Here is a 20,596-nt window from a genome sequence, read left to right as displayed (position 1 = left end):
GAAAGAGTTTTAAATTGGCAGAGCCTTTGGAGATTTGTTTAGGAAGAGTCTGAAGAGAGAAGTCTGAGCATGGAGTTGTTTCCTTGGGAAACTGCAAGTAAAGCCAAGCAAATTGGCCACTAGGTGTTGCTGATGCCGTGCTGTGAAGAATCTGCATAAAGATTTTTAACTCACAGTTTGTTGAATGTATCTATTCCTTTGCCGTATGTAGGCAGTTAGATTTTGGCAAGTCTTTCTTTTCCTTGCCCATTAAGGTTAAATTCTGATTTTGTGTTTTGTTTTTCCCTCTTCAGTTACACATTGCTGTGCTTGCAGTAAGTAAATGAATACAAGACATTTTTCTTCCCCCACCCAGTTTGAAAGAGATATGGAGTCAAGGTTGTGTCAACCCATTTGGGCCTTTTTTAAAGGGAAGTCAAAATGTGTGTGGTTTTTAGCAGAAGGGTGGTATTTCTTAAATCTGGTAAATATGAACTTCCTAGGCTGTGTGGGAATATTTTGCTCAGTATGTCAGACTTCTGAGGCCTTACATGCATCCTTAACCTCCTAGAAGCGCTTTCGTGTGCTTCATATGATTGCTTCCCTGAAACTCTTGCCTCCACCCCGGGAAGCTGCTGTGTCTTCTCCATTTCCCTCTGCAGAAGAATCCTCCTTACTAATCTGATACTGAAGGAACCACACACTAGGGTTACATAGCAAATCTTTTGCCCTGGTCGTTTGTAAAGCACCGAGAGCTGTGCGATGTGTCTATTCTGTGCATAATCTGAGTAGTTACAGCTCAGGCATCGCTCGTTGCCTGTGAGGATGGAATGGGAATAACCGCATTCCTCCACAATTACACAGATGAGTGTCTTCTACCTGTCTTTGAAGTGGTGAGTACTGGCTGCTGATCCCATGCTAAAGATAGTACAATCTCTGCTCTAAAATGAAAATATCATTGTTTAGTCACTTTTCACTGGTTCAAGTTATCCAAGGGGAGAATGCGCTCACTGTGCTTTCTTATAACAGATTTACACCAATCCCAAGGAACCGGAGGTAAGAAAGAGTCTTAATTAATCTTTGAGGCGACTGAAGGCATGGGTGAGTAGATTTGTATTCAGAGTGGACTTGTAAGCTTAAATCCTACCCTGCCGTAGCTGCTTGGTGACCCTGTTTCTCTTCATCTGCCTTCACTCAAGAACGACAGCTCAGTGAGCTGGATTGTGATCAAACGCTCCTGCCAGGCACTAGGCTGTGGGCCCGTCTAGGGCCTCGGGCAGGGATGTTCACAGGCACCTCACAGGCCTGGTGGCAATTTTGGTTTTTGGTTTTTTTTCTCAAAGAGAAGAAACGGGAAATTCACAATAATTATTTTACAAACCAACTTTTTAACAGCAGGGTTGAAAAGAGCTGGTTTTTCCATGCGGAGAGGTTTAGGCCAGAAGTTGTGAATCACTTCAAACCTGGATGTATGTGTTGCATAGTGCCAGTACTTATCCTTTCCATGTTCTCTGTTGTGTTTCTCTTTTGTCTACATCTAGCAGGTGGGGATAGACTGGGTAGCGTGATACATGAGTGAGGTTTGAGGTTCTGCATCCGTGCTGTCTCCGCAGAGCAAATGCAGAGAACGGCTGCAGAATCTTTGCCAACCTGATACAGTTCTGCTGCGTCGCACCTCAGCATCTGGGGAGAGAGCAGGAGTTTAGTCCAGACCAAGGCTGGGATTTGTAAGGAAGGCTCGGGATTAAGGGCTCAGCTCAGCTTCTGCTAGTTGACCTCATTGCCTCTGCAAAAAGTGAATTATAGGCATGGAATTGGATGACAATAGAGCCTTTCTCTTGTGGTGAAGTAGTCTGTTCTTCCTAATTTTTTTTATTCTCTAAAATCATAGCAAATCCTTTCTTTTTAAATGGAAAATAATCTAGGTTTGGTTTTTTTTATTTCCCTCATAAAACTCCGAGACCAGTGAAAGACAAAAAGTTGCCCACACCATATTATTTGTATTTCTTAGTAGGAGGAGTCCTTCAGGCCCTCATCTCTGGGCAGAACTCTGGGCCAGGCTTCCTTGTGACACTGCATCACCCGGGAAGCCTCACATTTTTCCTTTTGGGGAGGGAGGACACACATACGTTGTGATGGTTGGATGGCCCCGATGCCTCATTAGGGATTTAGGCTGGGGAGTCTGGCCCACAGAGGAAGTGGAAGAAGGAAGCAGGAAGTTTGTAATTTTTTAGTGATTCTTTCAGCACTAGGTAAGCTGTGGTGGTTAAGAAAATTTGCCAAACCCCTTGCAAGCAATAACGGAGTTAAAGCTGTCATCATGACATTTAATTAATGCTGTCCTCTGGCCTAAAGTGGTGAAAGGATGCTGCTAAGTCCGGTACATATCTTTACACTTGTCACTGAGACACCCATTTCTTCTTTTCCCCTTTCTTGTTAAATCTCCAGACAGTGACTGAACTGTATCAGTTCAAATTCAAGTACAAAAAGGAGGTGCCTCAGATGGACATCATCAGGTAATGGTTTGGTTTTATTGCTCAGAATTACAGTGTGAAAACTGTTCTTGAAGCATTAAGAAGAAGCTTCACTTTATGATCAGAGCACATCTGAGTCGCTAAGCAGCTGTAAATATCATCAGGGTTGGGGATATTCACCCTACAGGATATGAACTGCTGAGCTGGTGAGTAAAAATGCTGTTACGTCGCACAGCGAGGCACTTAAAGTGCACCAGAACTGAATCGAGGACAATTTATAGAAATGGTGCCTAATCAGGGCAGCGATGCAGAAACTGGCACCGTTGTTGAGCTTGCTGCTGTCTCAGCTAATAATCCACGATTTTCCACTTTCACAAGACACCCTTGTGCTTTCAGATGAAGCTCTTGCAGGTTTGATCCCTTTCACCATGATCCTGCACCTGGGATTTTTTTCCTTGGCTGTTTGCATACGTGTATTCTGCTTGAGCAGTCTTGCGTGGGTGACCCAAGAGAACTTTCGCTTATGATGCCTGAGTTGATGCTGCAAAATGTTTGGCAGGAAGCAGCAGCTTTTTACATCTTTTTGGCTCTGTCCGTTAGATATTTTAAAGCTGTGTTTAGTAGGCTGTAATCCTGTGTAGTTTAAAATAAACACTATCAAAGGCTGTTGGCTATAACCAAAGCAAAGAAAAAGAGTTAACCCATTTTTAGTTTGCTTCTGCAGTTGCCATTGGGGAAGGGTGGATCTTTGGGCCTTGGAACCTGCCTGTACAGCAAGAGAGCTCTGCTGTCTTCTGTGTTCCACACGAGACTCCTCTGCAACGCTCCCGCAGTGTGCCATTTCTCTAAACACATCCACATCATTTGTAGTACGTGGCAAAGTGATTTTCTGTTGGGAAAATCTGAACTATGTGTGAGTTTGGAGTGTCCTGTGGACTGTACTCTCTGCTTAGAAGCTGCTGTCAGTTGTCCTCGCTACACTGAGGAAAGAGGAGACCTTTGGGATCTGAAAGATAATAGATAGCTCTTGAGTACATTGGTTTTTTAATCAGCCTTACTCGGATCAGTCATTAGTTCCTAGAAATAACAACAGTCCCCAAGTGGAACTCAGCATCCCTTGATGTCACCGTACTGGCCAAGAAGAGGCTAAAGTGATCTTGCCGTTGTGTTTATACCTGTTCTGTCAAAATCTTGTCACTGCTCTGAGGCTTCAAAGCCCGTGACAGCGGATTGCTGGGCTCTGTTTTGTTTCCTCAGTGACTGACGCTGCTGTTGCAGGATCATGCTTGTACCTGCAGTCGTTGGTAAACTGATGTTCTGGCATCGATCAGAGTATTGTGTCATCTTCGCTGTCAGCTGATAAAACTGCTTTTGTACACCTGCAAGGTTTATTGTCATCTGCAAAATCTGAGTTAATCATTCCGTGAGAGATGTTTTGTGGATCTGCATCATGATATCTGAGTGGAAAGGGAAACTTTCTCCTAGATGGTCTCTGCCTTATTTTAGATGGATTTTGGGGCAATTCCTTGCCAGGAACCCCAGTCCTTCACAGAGGTTCAGTTCCTCAGCTTCTACCTTTTCCCACATTCTTGCATCGAATTCACAATGTTATTATATATTGAACCAGTGTTTGACCTGTTAATTCCTGTGGAAGTCTCATCTCTTTTTTGCTTCTACTCTCTCCCCTTACCATTTCTATTCCGCTGTTCCCCAGACTTGCAGAGGTGATATGTAAGAGGTGATTTGGCCTCTCACTGGATGTACATTTCTGAACGTACAGATTTAATCCAATAGCATGGAGTGCTTAGCACAGAGTTTTGCTGTTGGCAGTTTGGAGCCTACCCAGCCCTGGCCTGCATACCTCGGGAATTCAAGCTGTTCAACAGCCGCTCAGTTTTCACAATGAGCCAAGAAGCTTCAACAGGAAGAGGAAATTAGTGTTAATGATGCTGTTCCTTCCAGTGGTCAGTCATACGCAGCCTGGGGATTCTCTCTGCTCTCTTGGGTTTCTCAGTGCGTTTGGAGCAATTTGGGATTATTGTGTTAGGGACCATCCAGCCCGTATAGAGTGTCATCCACTTGCCAGTCCTCTTCCAAAGACGTAGTGGAGGAGCTCCTTTTATTTTTTTTTAATATTTCCTTTTCCATTGAAAGTTAAGGAAGTTTGGGTTCCTTAGTCACTTAGTGATTCATCTAGTCCATCTTCAGCCATCTCAAATCAGCTGGCTGATCTAAGCTGCTCATCTCATCTACCTCCGTAGTCAAGAGAAACAAACTCCTCCGGAGGGCGACTCATCCCACTTCTGTTACATGTTTATCTCAGTCTAGACCACTTGCTTAGACTAGCCAGCTGACATTTGGATGGGTGAAGGAGGTGAGAGGAATGCCCCTTAGTCACTTTTGAAAAATGTGCTTCTGAGCTTGTTTTTCTTACATGGAATTGGAGTGATAACATGCAATTCACTTCTCTTCAAACTGCAAAATGGACTTGAAAATAGCCCCTGTGATGAATCGGCCCTATATGGGATTCTCACCTCATTCCTCTCATTCCTGAAATTGCTCGGGTGAAAGGCACTTGTTTTATGGTCCTTTGATCCAGTTTAATCATGTTCAAACAAGTGAGTCATGACATTTGTATAATGGGGTCCACTGCCCCAGCTACAAAGTCTGTTCAAATGTAAATGCCGTGCCTCTGAGTTCAGAGCTGTTGTTTTGCTGATGCCACCCCATCCCTGGAGTCTGTTTCACTTCCCTGTTGATCTGGAAATTACATAAAGGCATTGTAGCTTTGTGCTGGTGGTTTCAGACAAGTCAGCGGGGTGCGCTGTATTTGTAATTAGATCGTGAATATTCATGCCTGAGGAAAACAAATCTGTTATTCTTCTATCCGATTGTAGCAACCAAACGAACTTTGTGAATGCAGCAAGCAGCGAGGACGTGAAACAGGCCAGCAGGCATCTGATCCGTAAACTGTACCTGCTAATGCAGAACCTTGGCCCGCTTCCCAATGACATTACCCTGACCATGAAACTCCTCTACTACAATGATGGTAGGTGGGGAGCAGTGTGTGCTGTGGGGAGAAGTTCCCTTTTCAACAGTTTCTGCACTAATCCTGAGCCCCTGTAAAGTAAATAAAGCACAGAAAGGTGAAATGGTAGAATCTGTTACCTGCTAGCAGTGAGAAACGGTGTAAAATGTAGTAAAGCCTTCGGACATACACGGGTAGCAGATACTTTTTAAGAAAGGGTTGAACATCCGTGCAAGAAGTACAGCCATGCAGTGTGAAAAGGAGACATCCTTCTTCTTCACAGTTAGGTTGTTTTTTTAAGGAACAGGCATCATGCTTTTGTCAGGTTCTGCTCCAGAAAGTTGAGCACCTTAATGGTATCTCAGTGTCCTAAAGTAATTGTTTCTTTGAGCTCCCTGATAAGATTTGCTCAGCTTATTTTTTCCTTTATGTTCTTTCCCTTCTTCCTGAAAAAAAACCCAGAATATTTTTAGTAGTTGGTGTTGTTACTTGAGGCTGGTGTTCTTGTTCTTTATCAATCAGATTAAGGAGAGATGGAACTCGATTTCTCTGACATCAATGGGTTCTTTCTCCCTGTGTAGTAACTCCGGAAGATTACCAGCCGCCAGGCTTTAAGGAAGATGGCAGCCCTGGTGACCTGTTGTTCGATGGCGATCCTGTCAACCTGCGAGTAGGGTCAGTCTCCACTGGTTTCCACCTCATGAAAGTCAGAGTGACAACTGAAAAGAAAAGAATGAAGATGGTTGAAAGCAACCTGATCCAGCAGAATGGCCCTACTGAGATCTCCCATCAAGGGTTAGACTGCGATGAAGAGGAAGAGGAGGGGAGCACAAAGGTATAGAAATAGCTCTGTTTGGTTCCTGCTGGAGGAATGTTTATCTAGCAAAATTCTCCTTAAGAGAGACATTTTCTCAGAATCAGGGTTTCAGCTTGTGCTGGGCAGCAGTGCTACAGCGGATTGAAAGCTGAGGCTGGAAGTCTGTAGACATAAAGTGAATTTCCTTCCAGCATATCCACTGGTTTATTGAGTCTGGTATGTTCTCCCAGAAGAGGGCAGTGATTGTACAGAGAGACAGGACACATACCGTACACACACACATACACAGACACAGACATGCACAAGGTGGAGAAAATTGGAAAGAAGTTTGCATTTCCACTTGGCATTTCTCAGGCCTAAGCCATGTTCCACTGTGTAGTTAGCTGGGATTCCTTCCACTTACCCCTAGCCATCTAGAAGTCTGTGTGTGTTGTGTCTAATTTTTCTACGCCCCCTCTGTGCATCTTTAGCAGGTAATTCAGATGGTTTCCTTAGACACCAAGGCAGGGTGGAATGAATGATCCTCTGGTGGTGCCTCTCCAAAATGACAGAAGGGGCAGTCTGGACTGGTAGGTCAGATGTGATGATTTAATTTTAGGTGGTCAGTGCCAGGGAATAAACCTCAACGTAACTAACTCCTGAAGACAGGAAACCCTTTAGGTTAGAATTCTGTATTTTCTTAGATTTTTCTCTCTTGAAAAACCTGTAGGCTTGGGAGAAAGAGGGCCTGAACACTGAGGAGCTGTGAAAATCTCATGGGTTTATGGATTTACCACCTGGGCACATTTTTTAAGTTATGCTATTAAGACAAAACATTTGCTTTGCAGAATCATCCTCTCCCCATCAGACTAGATTCAAGTCAGCGTGGAGAGGACAAAAGCGACACCCATCCAGGCTGGAAAGCGGACGCATCTTCTCTGAACCTTCAAGATAGAGGTAAACACACAGTTTCAAAACTGAAGGAGCTTGTGCTCATGACTGTATCCTAGTGAAATTTTTAGGTTTTCTCACTTACTTTGAAAGGGATGAACAGAGTCTGTCAGGATGAATTTTGTGTCCGATCAGGTTGAACTCTAATAAAGGGCCTGTTGTGTATGCTGGGTTTGTTAAGAGAAACATTCAAATTTTTATCGATATCTTTCCACCTCTTTATCTCAGCAGGTTTTTTCAGATATGGAAGAAATACACAGCTCATCAATACCAAGTTACCTCATCTACATTTTCATCAAAGATCTTTTCCTGTAGCTGTTGGTTTGATTTTGCTAATGACCTCCATATGTGAAAACATACACGAACATACATGAACAGACGCTGTCTCTCTGTCCCCTCAGTCAGCCTAGCTGCTGCTATACCATGCTGTACCTGACCTTTGAGCCTCTCGGATATAGCCTGTGGAACAATACCATCTAGTGACAAAATGGTAAATAGCATTCCTGAGATCCCCAGGCCGTGGAATAAAGCAGCTTCTCTGCCTATGAAGTCACCGTTTCAGGTCTTTCTCCTGCAGATTCTCCCATGACTAATAAGGAGTGAACTCATCCTGCCGCCTTTTCCACTGTGGGGATATTAACAGGATTTTCCTCCTCTGACCAGTTGCCTGTTTTCATGAAACTCTAAGGTGTTTTGGGATTCCCCAATCAAATTTTATTAAAACTGTCTACTAGTTATTAGTCAATAGTTATTAGTCAGGGGACAGCTCCCCTCCTTCCCCATACACACACACACACATGCAGGCATAAGCTTTGTTTTCTTAGGAAACAGGGTTAAAATGGAGTTTTAGTTTCCTTGATAGGAGCTGCTGCAAGTTGATGTGTTGTGTGTTCAGATGACACTTTATTCTGAAACCTCTGTTTCCAGGAATAAACTGTCAGTGTTGGAGGCACCTGAGAGATACACAATTTCAGATCAGACTGCTGGGATTTTGCTGCTGTTGTTTATTCAGGCTTCAGGATTTATTTTTCAATTAAATGTAGGGTTTTAACTTTGGAGCTAATTTTGATATGATGTTTGGATTGTAGGTGGAAAGAAGACAAGAATAAAGGAGACGGGCAGGATGCCTTGCTCAAGGGCATCTCAGCAGGTGAGCAAATTTTAGTGGCTCTGACACACGGCAGGCAAGGTGGAATTCATTGCCACAGAACACTGAGGCATTGAGGATGGCCCAAGATTTATCTAACATTAGTGGATTTATTGTGCAGCACCAAAAAGACAGAGGCTACAAACTATTAGGGCATAGGGATATAAGCATGAAGGAAGAAAGTTTCCATGGTCAGCTTATTTCATTCATCCAGTACAGAATTTTGTACTGTTCTCTGTATTTGGCCCTTGTGAATGGCACGTGCAAACTAGACTTATCAGTGTCCAAACCAGGCTGGTTTATCTGTGTGTGGTTTTGGATTAAGGTCCTGAAATCGCCACCCTGGTTTAGGTTTGAAAGGTGTGTTTGTCTGCTGCCTCACATGGTCTTCACCTCTCCTTTCTTCCAGACTGTCTTTACATGTGAGTCACAGGTACTTACTAGATCCTATCCCTTTTTGGCTACCTCTCTGGGATAGGAAGAATTATCCCCTGGAGGTGCTGATTTCTTTTTCAGTGGCTGTTGGGGCAACCCAAAGAACTAGGGGAGACCAGACATGACATTTTAGATAAGCAATTAATTCCATCCTGAAGACTGCCCAGGCTAAACCCTGAGTCAGAGTCAGAGCTCGAATTCATGGGCTTGTGCAGAGGTTTTTTCAGTGACAGGGCAAATCTCTGAATACCACCAGACTTGGCACTCGATCCTCCTCCCATTCAAATTAGTTGAAAATGGTGTGAGCTTGAATGTTCATAAATTGAGTCTTTACAGGATAAGTTAATGAGAGTAGGAAATTGCTACTAAAATTTTCCCCGCCTCTGTTGAAAAGAATCCCAGGGTGTCTAACCCAGACAGCAACTGGAGACTACAACTTAACGTGTCATTCAAAAGGCATCTGTGAAGTATTTGCCTTGACTCTGGATCTTAGAAATGAACTTCTGTGCTTAGGCTGGTATTTTTCAAACTTCAACCACATTTTTTTTTTGTGTCACATCCTCCAGTTTCCTTCTGATCATTGTTTATTCTGTCGTCTGTGTGAAAACAGGAGCCTTTTCTGTTTGTAACCCGTGGTTGTCCCACTGATTCATGCTCTGACATTCTTTTAGGTTGTCACGATTGTTAAGCAGAGCACCAGACACCTCTTTTTTGCAGCATGTGAATTTCATTACAATACAGTAGCAATAGTGAGAGTGTCTGAAGGTGGTGGAAACAGTATTAGTTGTTGAAAAATGGAAGAGTCACTTTATCCATTGTATGCTTCCAAAGACTTAAAAGGAAAAAAAAAAAATCCCAAGCCCTCTTCCTGGTCAATTCTGCATGGCAGAGGGGTTTTTAATGGATTCTTTTATACTATTTTTTTTAACCATCATAGCTTAGAAGTTGGCTGATATTTCTGTCAGTTTAGAGAAAAACGAAGTCAAGTCACTAGTTAAAAAAGTGCAGATCGTCATTGTAAAGCCAGTGCTAATAAAAATCTGACACTGTTTTCCATGTAGAGGGACTTTCCCTTCTTTTCTGAGGGAAGTGGTTAAAACAAATGACCATTGTATATTCCACTTGAATCAGGAAGCCAAACTGGTGAGTGAAGTTTGTCTTAAAAAATGAGGATGAGCTTGGGTGGATTGGGAAGTCTGCGTTAGGTGTTATCTAACAAGGTCAAGTGTAGGTGAGATGGGTAGAAGTAGTCCTGCTGGGGTGTGAATGCAAACACCTGGTTGCTCTCCAGACTATAGTCCAGTCCAGTAATAGTGTTTTCCAGCTGTCAGGTGTGTTCAGGGAAGCTCTCTGCTTTAAAGGTCTCCAAAGTGCCCTGTTTTCTCCTGGATTTCAGAGTTTAATTCGCTCGGTGTGTGAGGGGCCTTGGGTAACCACCTAGCCTGGGGCATGGAGGTCTGCTTTTTTGGGGGCAGACATGAGCCCTTAGATTTGCCGTGCTAGTGCTTGGCTTTGAGTGTTAGGTTTCCACCAGAAGATCCCCTTGAACTAGGTCACGGAATGATTGCTCCCGTACCAGCACTACCGTAAGGGAGCGGGCAAGACTGGATGGCGAGGAGCTGAGCAGCACCTCAGGGACTTGGGTTTAAAGGTGCTCTCTGTTAACCATTCAGGCCAGGATTTTCTGAACTAACTAAAACAATGTAGAGTGTCCCAGGATTTGATAACTGTACCAGGATTTGATATTCAAGAAGTGCTGGGTTCAAAACTGTGGTACCCACAGTCAGAAGTTGCTTTTGGAAATGTGGATGAGCCTGTTACTCTTCATCTGAGCTGCTTTATTGTTTCTGTTTCCTTGGTTATCGAAAATAAAAACCATGCTGTTGGAACTGGGTTTTTTGGTCATTATCTTCCTGACCTATAGCTCTTCAGGAAAACCAGGAATGAAGGTATTAAGGGCTTATTTTTATCTAATCGACGTGGGAGAGGCAAAGGATGCAGATCTGCCAGAAGAGCAGCAACTATTCCTGTCCAATTCCAACTGTAAGCGGCCTTTAGTGGTGGCTGTGGAGAGTCTCTGACAGAGGGCTTTTCAGATTGGAGAAACATTTCCATGTACTCAACTGGCTTGTTATCTGCAATCTCATGATTGATGGTACTTAGGATCAAATGAGAGATTGCCCTTTCCCAGCAAAGCATCTCTGTACTTAATCATCCCGAGTTAGACACCAGCATGTCAATTAGCCTACCTCTGCTGACTTCAGGAGAGTTTTCCTGATTGCATCAGCCAGGGATCTGGCCCAGTGTGTTATCTTTATGCATCTTGCTACCTTCCACTGGCATTCTGGGGGCTGTGAAGAGTTGAGTAAAGTAAGGAATTGCTGCTCTTTGATATCGTTTATAGAAATCTGTTGATGACAGTGGGGTCCTGCACTGAACTTGAGGTAACTGCTTGAATTCTTCAGCATGCTCCTTTGTCCTTTTGTGAATCCTTTTGTGCTCTTGTCCTACAAATTGATTTTGGTAAGTTTTGTCTTCATGTAAGCAAGCATGTTGCAGTGGAATGAGTTTGGAATGAAACAGAACTAGAAGATGAGTAAAATCTGACTATGTGGACGCCTCTGCAGGCTTTTATCTCCCATCAGGAAGCTGTGGGCTGAAGTTCTGGGGTGGTCCTTAGAGCACAGTCTCATGCACGGGGAAGCAGCCGCTCAGGGAGCCCTGAGTCGCCCCTGAGGGAGCCTGCGCCAGAGCTGGAAATGGTGTGGCCGTATCAGCACAACACAAGTCGGTTCTGCCTCCCAAGTTTCTGGCTTCGTTAGCTCGCGCCAGACAGGGCTCATGCTGCTGGACTGGCTGCACTTGTGCTACCAGAGCGCTGTGGGACATGAGGAAGCGTGTTGACACTTGACCTTGTGTGGACATAATCGGTTTGGGTCGATGATAGCTCAGGGGTCCCTGCGCTGCGATTCATTGCCTGCTGTAGACATACTCCTGCCATGCAGATTAGCTCTCTTAACTGGAGCTGTCTGAGAGTTAGACGTCTAGGGAGAGATTCATACCTCAATGTTGTAGGTCAGTGCTGGGTTAGACCTCAGAGGACAGCCTGTCTGGCTTCCAGCTGCTGCTCCCATGCAGAAGACTTGGCTACCTGGCCGCGTCCTCTTTCTCCAAGGGACCGTGTCAGCGATGGAAGCCAGCATGAACACGGTCTTTCATGGATGACAGATTGTGAGTGATATCTGCCATGTTTGCCAGGGATCAGTGTCCTGTTGGTGCCCAGGGCCATGGTCATCCTGATGGCAGTTCATTTGCCTTTGCTGAGCTTCTGTGTTGTACAGAGCTTCTGTCTGAAAGCAAGGGGCAGCACAAGTGGACTCAATTGCAGAATAGCAGCTTGGGGATCAAGACCTTTGTTGTCTGATTTTTTTCCCTTGGCAAACCACTTTTAAAATTGCCATGACAGAAGGCAGTTGGAGGGTGAAGCCTGCCATTTGCAGAGCAATAGGAAAGCATTTTTCTGTGGCAATGTCATTATCTTGAACTTTTGCAGAAAAAAAAAAAACCAAAAAAACAAACAAAAAAAAACCCCAAAGGTTTATCTCTAACTGTCTATCAAGAGAGCTGTATCTGATGAGAAGTTCCCAGAACATTTTCTCCTCCAAACCAGCTGAGGCTACACAGACCCAAACAATGAAGAGAGAAAGATTCAGAGATGAGCTTGCCTCTCCTTCCTGTGAGCTCAGGCCATGTTGGGAGGAGTGAGACACGGAGGTCAGGAAATTCCTGGCTTCTCTCAGTTCACGTCAGATCCTCAGCTGTATCTTGGGGCCATTCATCCCTTGCATGAGTTATCCCTGTCTAGCGTGCAGGAAGCAGCTTCCTACTGATCTCCTCATTCAGAGGTGAGGCGCATCACCCCGCAGATCCGGGGAGATTTAACCCTTGCACCCTCAAATTCCCTGACAGCTACCCCAGGGATGTGGAGCTTCCGCGCTGGCTGCCTTTACGTATGATCATAACGTACACATTAGCAGCCAGACCCTCTAGAGAAATCCACATAAATTAAGGTTGGACAGATCTAATATCCCATGAGGGACTAAGCTGGGTAGCAGCCTCGTAGGCAGAAGGAGCGTCCGTTGCCTTTCGCCTCCTCAGTTACAACGCTGGGATCTTACAGGAGGAAGGCTTCCAGTTTCGGGAGGCGTATTGGATTGTGACCCCGCAGTTGGAATGGCCAGCACAGCAGCGTACAGGGGGATTGAGGGCCCTGGAAGAGGTTATAAGGAGAGGGATTGATAGTTTTTTTTCATCTGGTATTTTTGAAGAATTTTTTTTTACACTCTGACAAAATCTGTTCATTAGTCCTTTAAATGCTATGAGATATGTGAGATACAGAGTAGGCCTGTGAGAATTCTAGTTTGCAAAAAAGAAATAGCGTTAAATGTCAGAGATTTTAACAGTGAGCTATGGAAAAGGAGGAGGACTAGTAGTAGTCAGTGATGTGTTGGCATGGCTTCGTGGGGACAAAAATGTGGCAAGTTTCCACAGAAGCACCACAGTGAGTGTCTTTCATTCTTCCACCTGCGTAAATTGGCTTTCATGCTAACCAGCATGATTCTTCTCCACTTGTACAGATGAAAATCAGGATTAATGCCACTGATGTCAGTGCGATCGCTTTACTGGAAACTGATATGAGACCAGTGCTGAGCCCTGAATCGAGCGTTTAACCACTGTGCCGCCTTCACAGAATCACTGAGGTCAGAACGGGCAGCTGGAGATCATCGTGTCCAACCTACCTGCTCAAAGCAGGGTGAAGCGGAGCAGGTTTCTCAGGACTTTGTCCATTCAGGTGTTGAATATTTCTGAGGATGGAGACTCCACAACCTCTCTGGACAACTTGTGCCAGTATTTTCTTGCCCTGACAGTAAAAAAAAAAATTGTCCTTATGTTTAAATAGAATTTCCTGTATTTCAGTTTGTGTCCATTTCCCCTTGTCTGCTCACTGGGCACGAGGCCGTACCTTGATTTTGCTGTGCTTGGAGAGCATGGAGCAGCCAGCTGTCAGGGAGCAGCTGTGAATTACTGCCTTCCACCAGAGAGAAATGGCCATTCACTGGGGATGCCCCAGGTCGTAGGGGATCAATTCAAAGAGTCACTGGCTTGATTTTTCCAAGTGGCAAGTGTTTGCTGTGCTATCGAGTCAATGTTAGCGGCAGCTGAAATCACAGGACACATCAGGCACTGGCTCTCTCTGATTGCAGATGACGATAGACATCCCCTGCAGAGAGTATTTATCACCCTGGCACCTGAGCATCATTTTGCCTTATTTCAGCAGTTAAGTCTTGTATCGCAGTCCTTATTCTTCTGACTCACTTGATGGAACTGGACTTCTTCTGACATGAATGTGCTTCTGAATTTGCCTGGATAGTTACGAGGTACCAAACTAAATACTCCGTGTCCCTGGCAAAGGGAGCTCTTCTGAGGGCATGAAATTTGCCAAGTGCCAAACCCCAGCACGGGGCAGGCTGGGGACAAAGAGGGATACAGTCGAATGCTCTTGTGCAATTTTAGCTTTTCTACATAGGATGCCTTGGGAAGCAAAACACATGTCAGAAGAGCTGTAAATTTGCTTCGATTTATGCTGGGAATTTTTGGCCGGAATACGTGGGGACACTGGGGATTGAAAATTGCAGAGCACAAAACTAGGTCCTGATTTTGTCTATCTAAGAATAGCAGTGTAGCTGTGGTCTGCTCATTCTGTTTCATCCACCAGTCTGCCTTGGGAAGGCTTTAATCTAAGTCTAATCTATTTTTAGCCTGATATCTTCTCCAGACAATGTGCAGCTGTCCTGTTAGTTTTATGCCAGAAATTAGTAACACTTGTATGATTCACAAGTTAGCTGTATTTTTACAGAAAAAATTCTGTGGCAACATATGACTTTTTTACACGTAGTACAGTATTGTAAAAACAGGAGATTCAAACTCACTGTGTGTTCATAGTGTGACCTAGATCCAGACCTACACCTTGGACTCAGAGTCAGGAGGTCACAGGTCTGTTCCTACCTTTGCCACTTGATCTGGACGTGTCCCACCCGTCCTGTTGTCAGCACGGTCCCTTTGCGGGGCACACACGCAAGGGTCTGGGCCTTGCACTGTGTGCTTTTATAGCACCTGGCTCATCAGCGAGCCGAGGGCCTGGCATGGTTGTGTAAGACAAAAAAAACCCAACATTCGTACAGCGCAAGCTCTTCCATCAGTTATTCTAAGTCAAGCATCCCAGTACATGGGAAATAAAGAATTAATCAACTTCTGGAGGCTTTGATTGTATGTTTAGTCAATGGGAGGGATTTCCTGCTTTTCACCACACCTTTCAAGAAGTTTACTTTCTGGTTAAAGTCAAATAAACATATATAGGATCTGACTTAATCCCATTTAGAGCGACATATCTGGAGGAGAAGCTTGAGTGTTTGGTTAAGGACGGGACCTGGAAGTTGGACTTAGGATCTGTTCCTGGCTCGGAGTTCCTACATGAACTTGTAGCTGGGCAGGGGCAGGACAGGACATGCTGGCTCTGGTGAAATACCTCACACAGTTGACATCTTATTCATTTGATAGATGAATAGTGCTTGTCTCGGGCACTTGATGGCTTGCATAGGTGGTCATGCTGCCTGCGGTAGAAGGGAGGAGAGCTGTCAGAGACTTGCAGTGGGCTCTGTGTGAGCAGCTGCTCGTTGTGGCTCTTTCTCCCACCTCAGAAGTATCCCATCCATGCAGAAAATTTAGAAGGAATAGCCAAGGGGTGAAAAACTTCACTGAGTCTGTACTGCAGAAGATCCATTCCTCAGCAGAGGAAATAAAAGCACAAGTTCTAGCTGATGCTCTCGTTATGCGGTTTGGGCTAAAACAGAAGGAGCGCTGCCTTATTCAGGTGACTGGGGGCCGGGAGACTGGGGATCATCGCTTCGCTTTATTGTGTGGCCAGCGGGACAGGGTACAAGCCCTGCAGCTGTGTCAGCACTGGAGAGGTTTTGGATGCAGCGTTTCCCCCTCTGGGCTCTTTACTTCAAAAAAAAGGAAGCAGACAGGTTAAAACGATGCCAGGGAGAGGAAAGTAAATAACCGCCTAAAATGCCAGTTTGAGCAGCTGGATATCAGGTCAGGAGCTGTAACACAGAGATCCACTCATCACTCTCTCCTCGAGCAAACACGCCTTGGGCAGCGCTGGAAGTTTTGTCAGCCTGAGTGTGCAGGATGAAGGAGAACCTGCCCGTCCCACTTTGGCAGTTTCTCGTTTTCTCTGTTTTTATGGAAAGGGAATTGTACTTTCTGCATTAAGCAATATTGTGTTGCTCATAATGAAGAGGAGGGAAGAGGGGAGGAAAAACAATTTGAAACACGATAGAGAGGCAAATGAGGTTGTTTCAAACTATTTTGCTGTTAATCCATAATCAGAGTTATTTCACACATTAGAAAGACCATTGCTATGCAGAGATTACTGAAGCCTCATACCAAGGTCAGATAGAAAGAAAGCCTTGATGACGTGAGTGGGGAATTCTATAGTGACCACATTTTGTAATCTGGAGACCTTGTGCTTGTCTCCAGGATGCATTCTGGAATAGCTCTTTATTAACTCCTTGTGTTTATCCTGCTTCACTAATGGGATTCCTCATGTTTTATGGTAAAACTGGAGGGAAGTACTGCTGTTTTGGAGCAGGAGCTCAGTACTCTTTTCTCTCTTCATTCACCTTATTTTCATCCAAATGAACTTTCTTTCGGAGGCAGAGTTGAAGCGGTGTGCTGTGGTGTGTCCCTTCAGCTCAGTTCCGGTGAGAGCAGGAGAGGTTACATTGCCAGACTGTGTGCTCTGTCCCTTCTGGGTGGGCGACAACACACGGTACTCTCTGCAGCTCCAGATTGTTATTGTAAAAAATGCAAATGTTATGTGATAACAAGTGAGTTTGTCACTTGGCACAGCCAATTTCTGTCTGTCCCTCTCTCTGTGGGCTGTCTGATTTGCCTGTAGCATTGACTCGTTTATATTCTAACACACATTTATCCGTGTTTTTTAACCTTTTGGATTGTAGCCCCCTGAATATTTTTGAGGGAGGTTTGTGTCTTTACAGAGGGAAGTTAAGCCTCTTGGAAAAAAAGCTTGCTTTCCTCAGTTATTTTTCGCAGACTCACAGGTAACCTTTGAAGTCTGAGATCGACTCGTCTTGAATTTCCCTGATGTACACACAGAGGTACTGTATGTCTCCTCCTGAAAGGCTGTTTCTGGTGACCACAAATTTGGCACGTGGCCCCCTTCTTTGGCATACTTTTATGATTATCTGATGTTGGTGGAAAAGGCTGTGCCCTATAAGCTATTACATTTCTTAAAGGTCTCCTTGCTCATGGTATTTTCTGTCATTGTTCCTTGTGCCACCAAAACCATTCTCTGTCCCTGAAGCTGAACCTGTTGCTTTCGCAAGTCTTACAGTCGCAGTTCCATCCAGTATTCTAATTTTCATTCCTTACCTAGTTGCTTTCCTGGACAACAGGATCACAGTGAACAAACCCAAGAGGATCCAGGAAAACACATTGTAGTTTTGGAAGTTGTATTTCTTGACTCATCTAGCAGAGACCTGTACCATGAGAATGATCACTGTTTCTGATGGTTCTTACAGATAAGCTGCCTGAACCTTGCGTTTAGCCAGGAAGAGGTAACAGGACCCAAGAAGAGAAGGAAGGTCAGTGAACCAGAGAAGCTGCTTTTGGAAGGCAGGAAATGATGTTCATTCTGACACACAATACATTTTGGAAGGTGTGAGTTTGCATTGTCATCTGACTAGTAAGACCTTTACTCCTTCCAATGTTTAACTCTTCCACATGCCGCGTGTATTTCTGCATGTTCATCTAGTGCGGGCTTTGGATTGCAGAGCAACAGCAAGCACCGTGATTGTCATGACAATGTCAACCAACAGCACTTGTTTGATGTTCTAAAGTTGACGGTTTATGATTCCATGTGCATGGTGTCTGTGTGCTTCTTTCTCTCCATCACCCCCTCCATCCTGCTCCCCCCCCAACTAAATTTCCTCCTCTGTGGCTGGACTGTCCTTTGCCAGTACGTCACCAAGATGTAACGGCAGTATTTCAAGATGAACACTCTGAGGTATCAATGCCAGCAAGAAAAAAGTCTCATGGTTCACTAGATTGGGCTTAACTTCATCCTCTCTGCTGTTTCCGGACCATACGTTTTTTTCAAATAGGGATTTTTATCTCTACTGAATACAGAGATAAAGTAGTCTATACAGACTTTCTGCTGGTGCTAAATGTTTTTTTTTTTTTTCTGACTCTGCAAGTAGTGTTGCTGTGGCTGTATTATCAGCTTATTTCTAAACCACCAACCCACCATGTGCCAAGGGGCTTAGACACTTGTACAATATAAATTGTGTTGAAATACACCACATTTAAAACCTGATTTTAGTAAAGACTCCTTGTGGTTGCAAATACAGGTGTGGACAACAGCAACAAAAGAAAAATTCTGTGTGCCTTGGACCAAAGGTGCTGTACTTTCTGCCACGTAGATTGCCTGGCCTGCACCCTTGTCAAGACGTAGTGGCTGTTACTGGAGTAGGAGGAGCAAAATGGTCTTAATTAGTCTCAGACATTTCAAAAAAGAGGTTCAAGGAACAACCTTTGCCTGAACTTTGCAGAATTTGTAAAACAGATACTGAAATATGAAAGAGTGAAGAAGGGAATGCAGTGTACTCTCTTCCCAATGCGGTGTTGATTGCCTGAGGTGTTCAAATCTTAGAGTGATGGGGAAATAAAAGCACTGGAGTGCAACAGAATAATGCACCCCCTTGTGTAGCAGCATCCCTGACGTTTCAGAAACGCAGTGAGGATATTTCAGGACAGGACTTGAAGAGCAGCAGGGGTTTGGATGCGAGGTGTTTCTGTGGTGGCGTATGTCAGGCAGTGCTGCAGAAAGCAGTGAGGATCCCTTGGCAAGTATCTGGGGCATCTCGCCGAAGGGCCTCGGCTGCCAGTGCCATCATTTGACACCCCAGGTTCCCTGTCTGTGACGTCTTCTGCTGTGGCAGCGCTTGAGGTTGGTTCCAGACATCAGGGATCTTCCTCACTACTGAAACGGTGACTGGGTAAAAGGTGGGGATTGACGCTTCTCTTTTGCACTTTTGCTCTGGTTGGCCATCTGACAGAGGTGAAGGCCGGGCTGGAACTGGCTGACTGGGCAGAGAGAACGCTGAAGCTGAGCGCCCCGAGATGTCCAGTCGACCTCCTTCTCCAGGTAGCTGAGTCACACATTGCAATCCGCTGCTAATACCACAGCTGTCCTTACCTGGCCCAAGGCAGACAGACCACTGCCCGTCCCGGAGCCTGCAGCAGTGTCTGGCAGGTTTTGTGGTTCGATGCCTATTTCACAAAACTCATAGAACGTGAGAGTTCTCCATTTTATCCTCACTTTCAGTCCTGTGTTCTCATTTTTGCACCTGTGGCCTAATAAGCCAGTTTGTTTGCATGCCAGAGCAAACCAGAAATCTTCCTTCTGCCCAGATTTTGTTATGATATTTCCTCTCCTGCCTGCACATCCGCGGGAGGCCTGCGTTCTTCACAGCTCAGGACCTGCCTTGACCTGAAAGCTCTGCCCTGGCACTGCTGGAGCATTTGGCTTCCATCTTCCTTCAGCCCACTGCCGGCACCCAAAGCCTTGTTGTGTTGTGTGTCTATGAGAAAGGCAAATGTGTCTGTGATTTTGGCTATTCAGACAAGCCACTCTATCTCCTGTAAGCATGATTCGAGGCTCAGGGGCGTGCCGGCTTGCTTGGTGCACACTGGAAGGTGCAAAGTGTCTCGTCCCGCAATGAAAGTGAAGCAAGCCATCTTGTGTCACCGCATAGTGAGAGTGTGCACACAAGCACCACGAGGTAAATCCACAGCTTCGTTGGCTGCACCGTGTCTTGGTCTCATTAGCCATGGCCAGGGACTCACTGTCTCACTTCTCGTTGGCTTCTAATCAGCTATTTTACGGTAATGGCTTTTAGTCATTTTCATTTCAGGCTTGGTTAGAAATAAAGTACCTTGTGATGAACTGCCACAGTAAGCGTCTGATTTTTCTTTCCCACAAACTTGTGGTTACCATCAGATTCTAAGAAAAGTCTTTCCACTGCAGATTGGAATCATATAAGCCACTTACACATATCCTTTTATTTATTAGCAGTTCTGCTTGGCTAGCTAAAGGTAAAGAAACCTTTTTCTTGTGTTTCGGTAGCATTTCTAGTTAATACTCATTAACTGACTTAATGTATGTTACACATCATCAACCTGATTCACTCCTGACATAAAACAGAAGCAATTCGTTAGTAACGGTCCCTTGCCAATTAGTGAACTAAATTACGTTTGAACAATTTTCTTCAAAGATTCTCCGCCTCCCCCCCATGCATCATTTGGCAAGTCCCCTGAATGCTTACAGTAATTATGTGCGTGCAGTGAAAGGAGACTGTTACCTCTCACACCAAAATAAATGAATATGTGATCTTTGTCCTAGTGTAACCGTGAGTAATACAAAGAATCACAGACATCCTCCCTTTGATCTCCCAAAGATACAAACAGCAATTAAGATGACAAGCTTTTGTTTTAAAACCCAGAATATTGGGAACATTCTGTAAGGGGAAAGTGAACGCTTCACGGGGTTTTTCAGAAAATCAGTGAAGAAGGGGAACCCTTTCTCGTTTATCATGACCACAGGCTTTTTAATAGCTGTAATGTGGATATCCTTAACC

At 44.7% G+C, this 20,596-nt stretch overlaps 1 protein-coding gene across 1 annotated transcript in view; it reads left to right on the top strand.

Annotated features, from left to right (window-relative positions):
* Positions 1–17,584, top strand: part of HORMAD2 (HORMA domain containing 2) — a 22,215-nt gene extending 4,631 nt beyond the window's left edge. The window contains exons 5-12 of the mRNA XM_010084160.1: positions 294–314; positions 1,009–1,035; positions 2,428–2,495; positions 5,351–5,502; positions 6,063–6,316; positions 7,126–7,234; positions 8,317–8,378; positions 17,480–17,584. Of these exons, the coding sequence (XP_010082462.1) occupies positions 294–314; positions 1,009–1,035; positions 2,428–2,495; positions 5,351–5,502; positions 6,063–6,316; positions 7,126–7,234; positions 8,317–8,378; positions 17,480–17,584 (798 nt within the window). The remainder of the gene's footprint in view (positions 1–293; positions 315–1,008; positions 1,036–2,427; positions 2,496–5,350; positions 5,503–6,062; positions 6,317–7,125; positions 7,235–8,316; positions 8,379–17,479) is intronic.
* Positions 17,585–20,596: the final 3,012 nt, after the last annotated feature.

Source organism: Pterocles gutturalis, unplaced genomic scaffold (genome assembly GCF_000699245.1).
Source record: "Pterocles gutturalis isolate BGI_N339 unplaced genomic scaffold, ASM69924v1 scaffold30370, whole genome shotgun sequence".
Taxonomy (NCBI): Eukaryota; Metazoa; Chordata; class Aves; order Pterocliformes; family Pteroclidae; genus Pterocles; species Pterocles gutturalis.
This window is presented reverse-complemented; position numbering and strand designations above follow the sequence as displayed.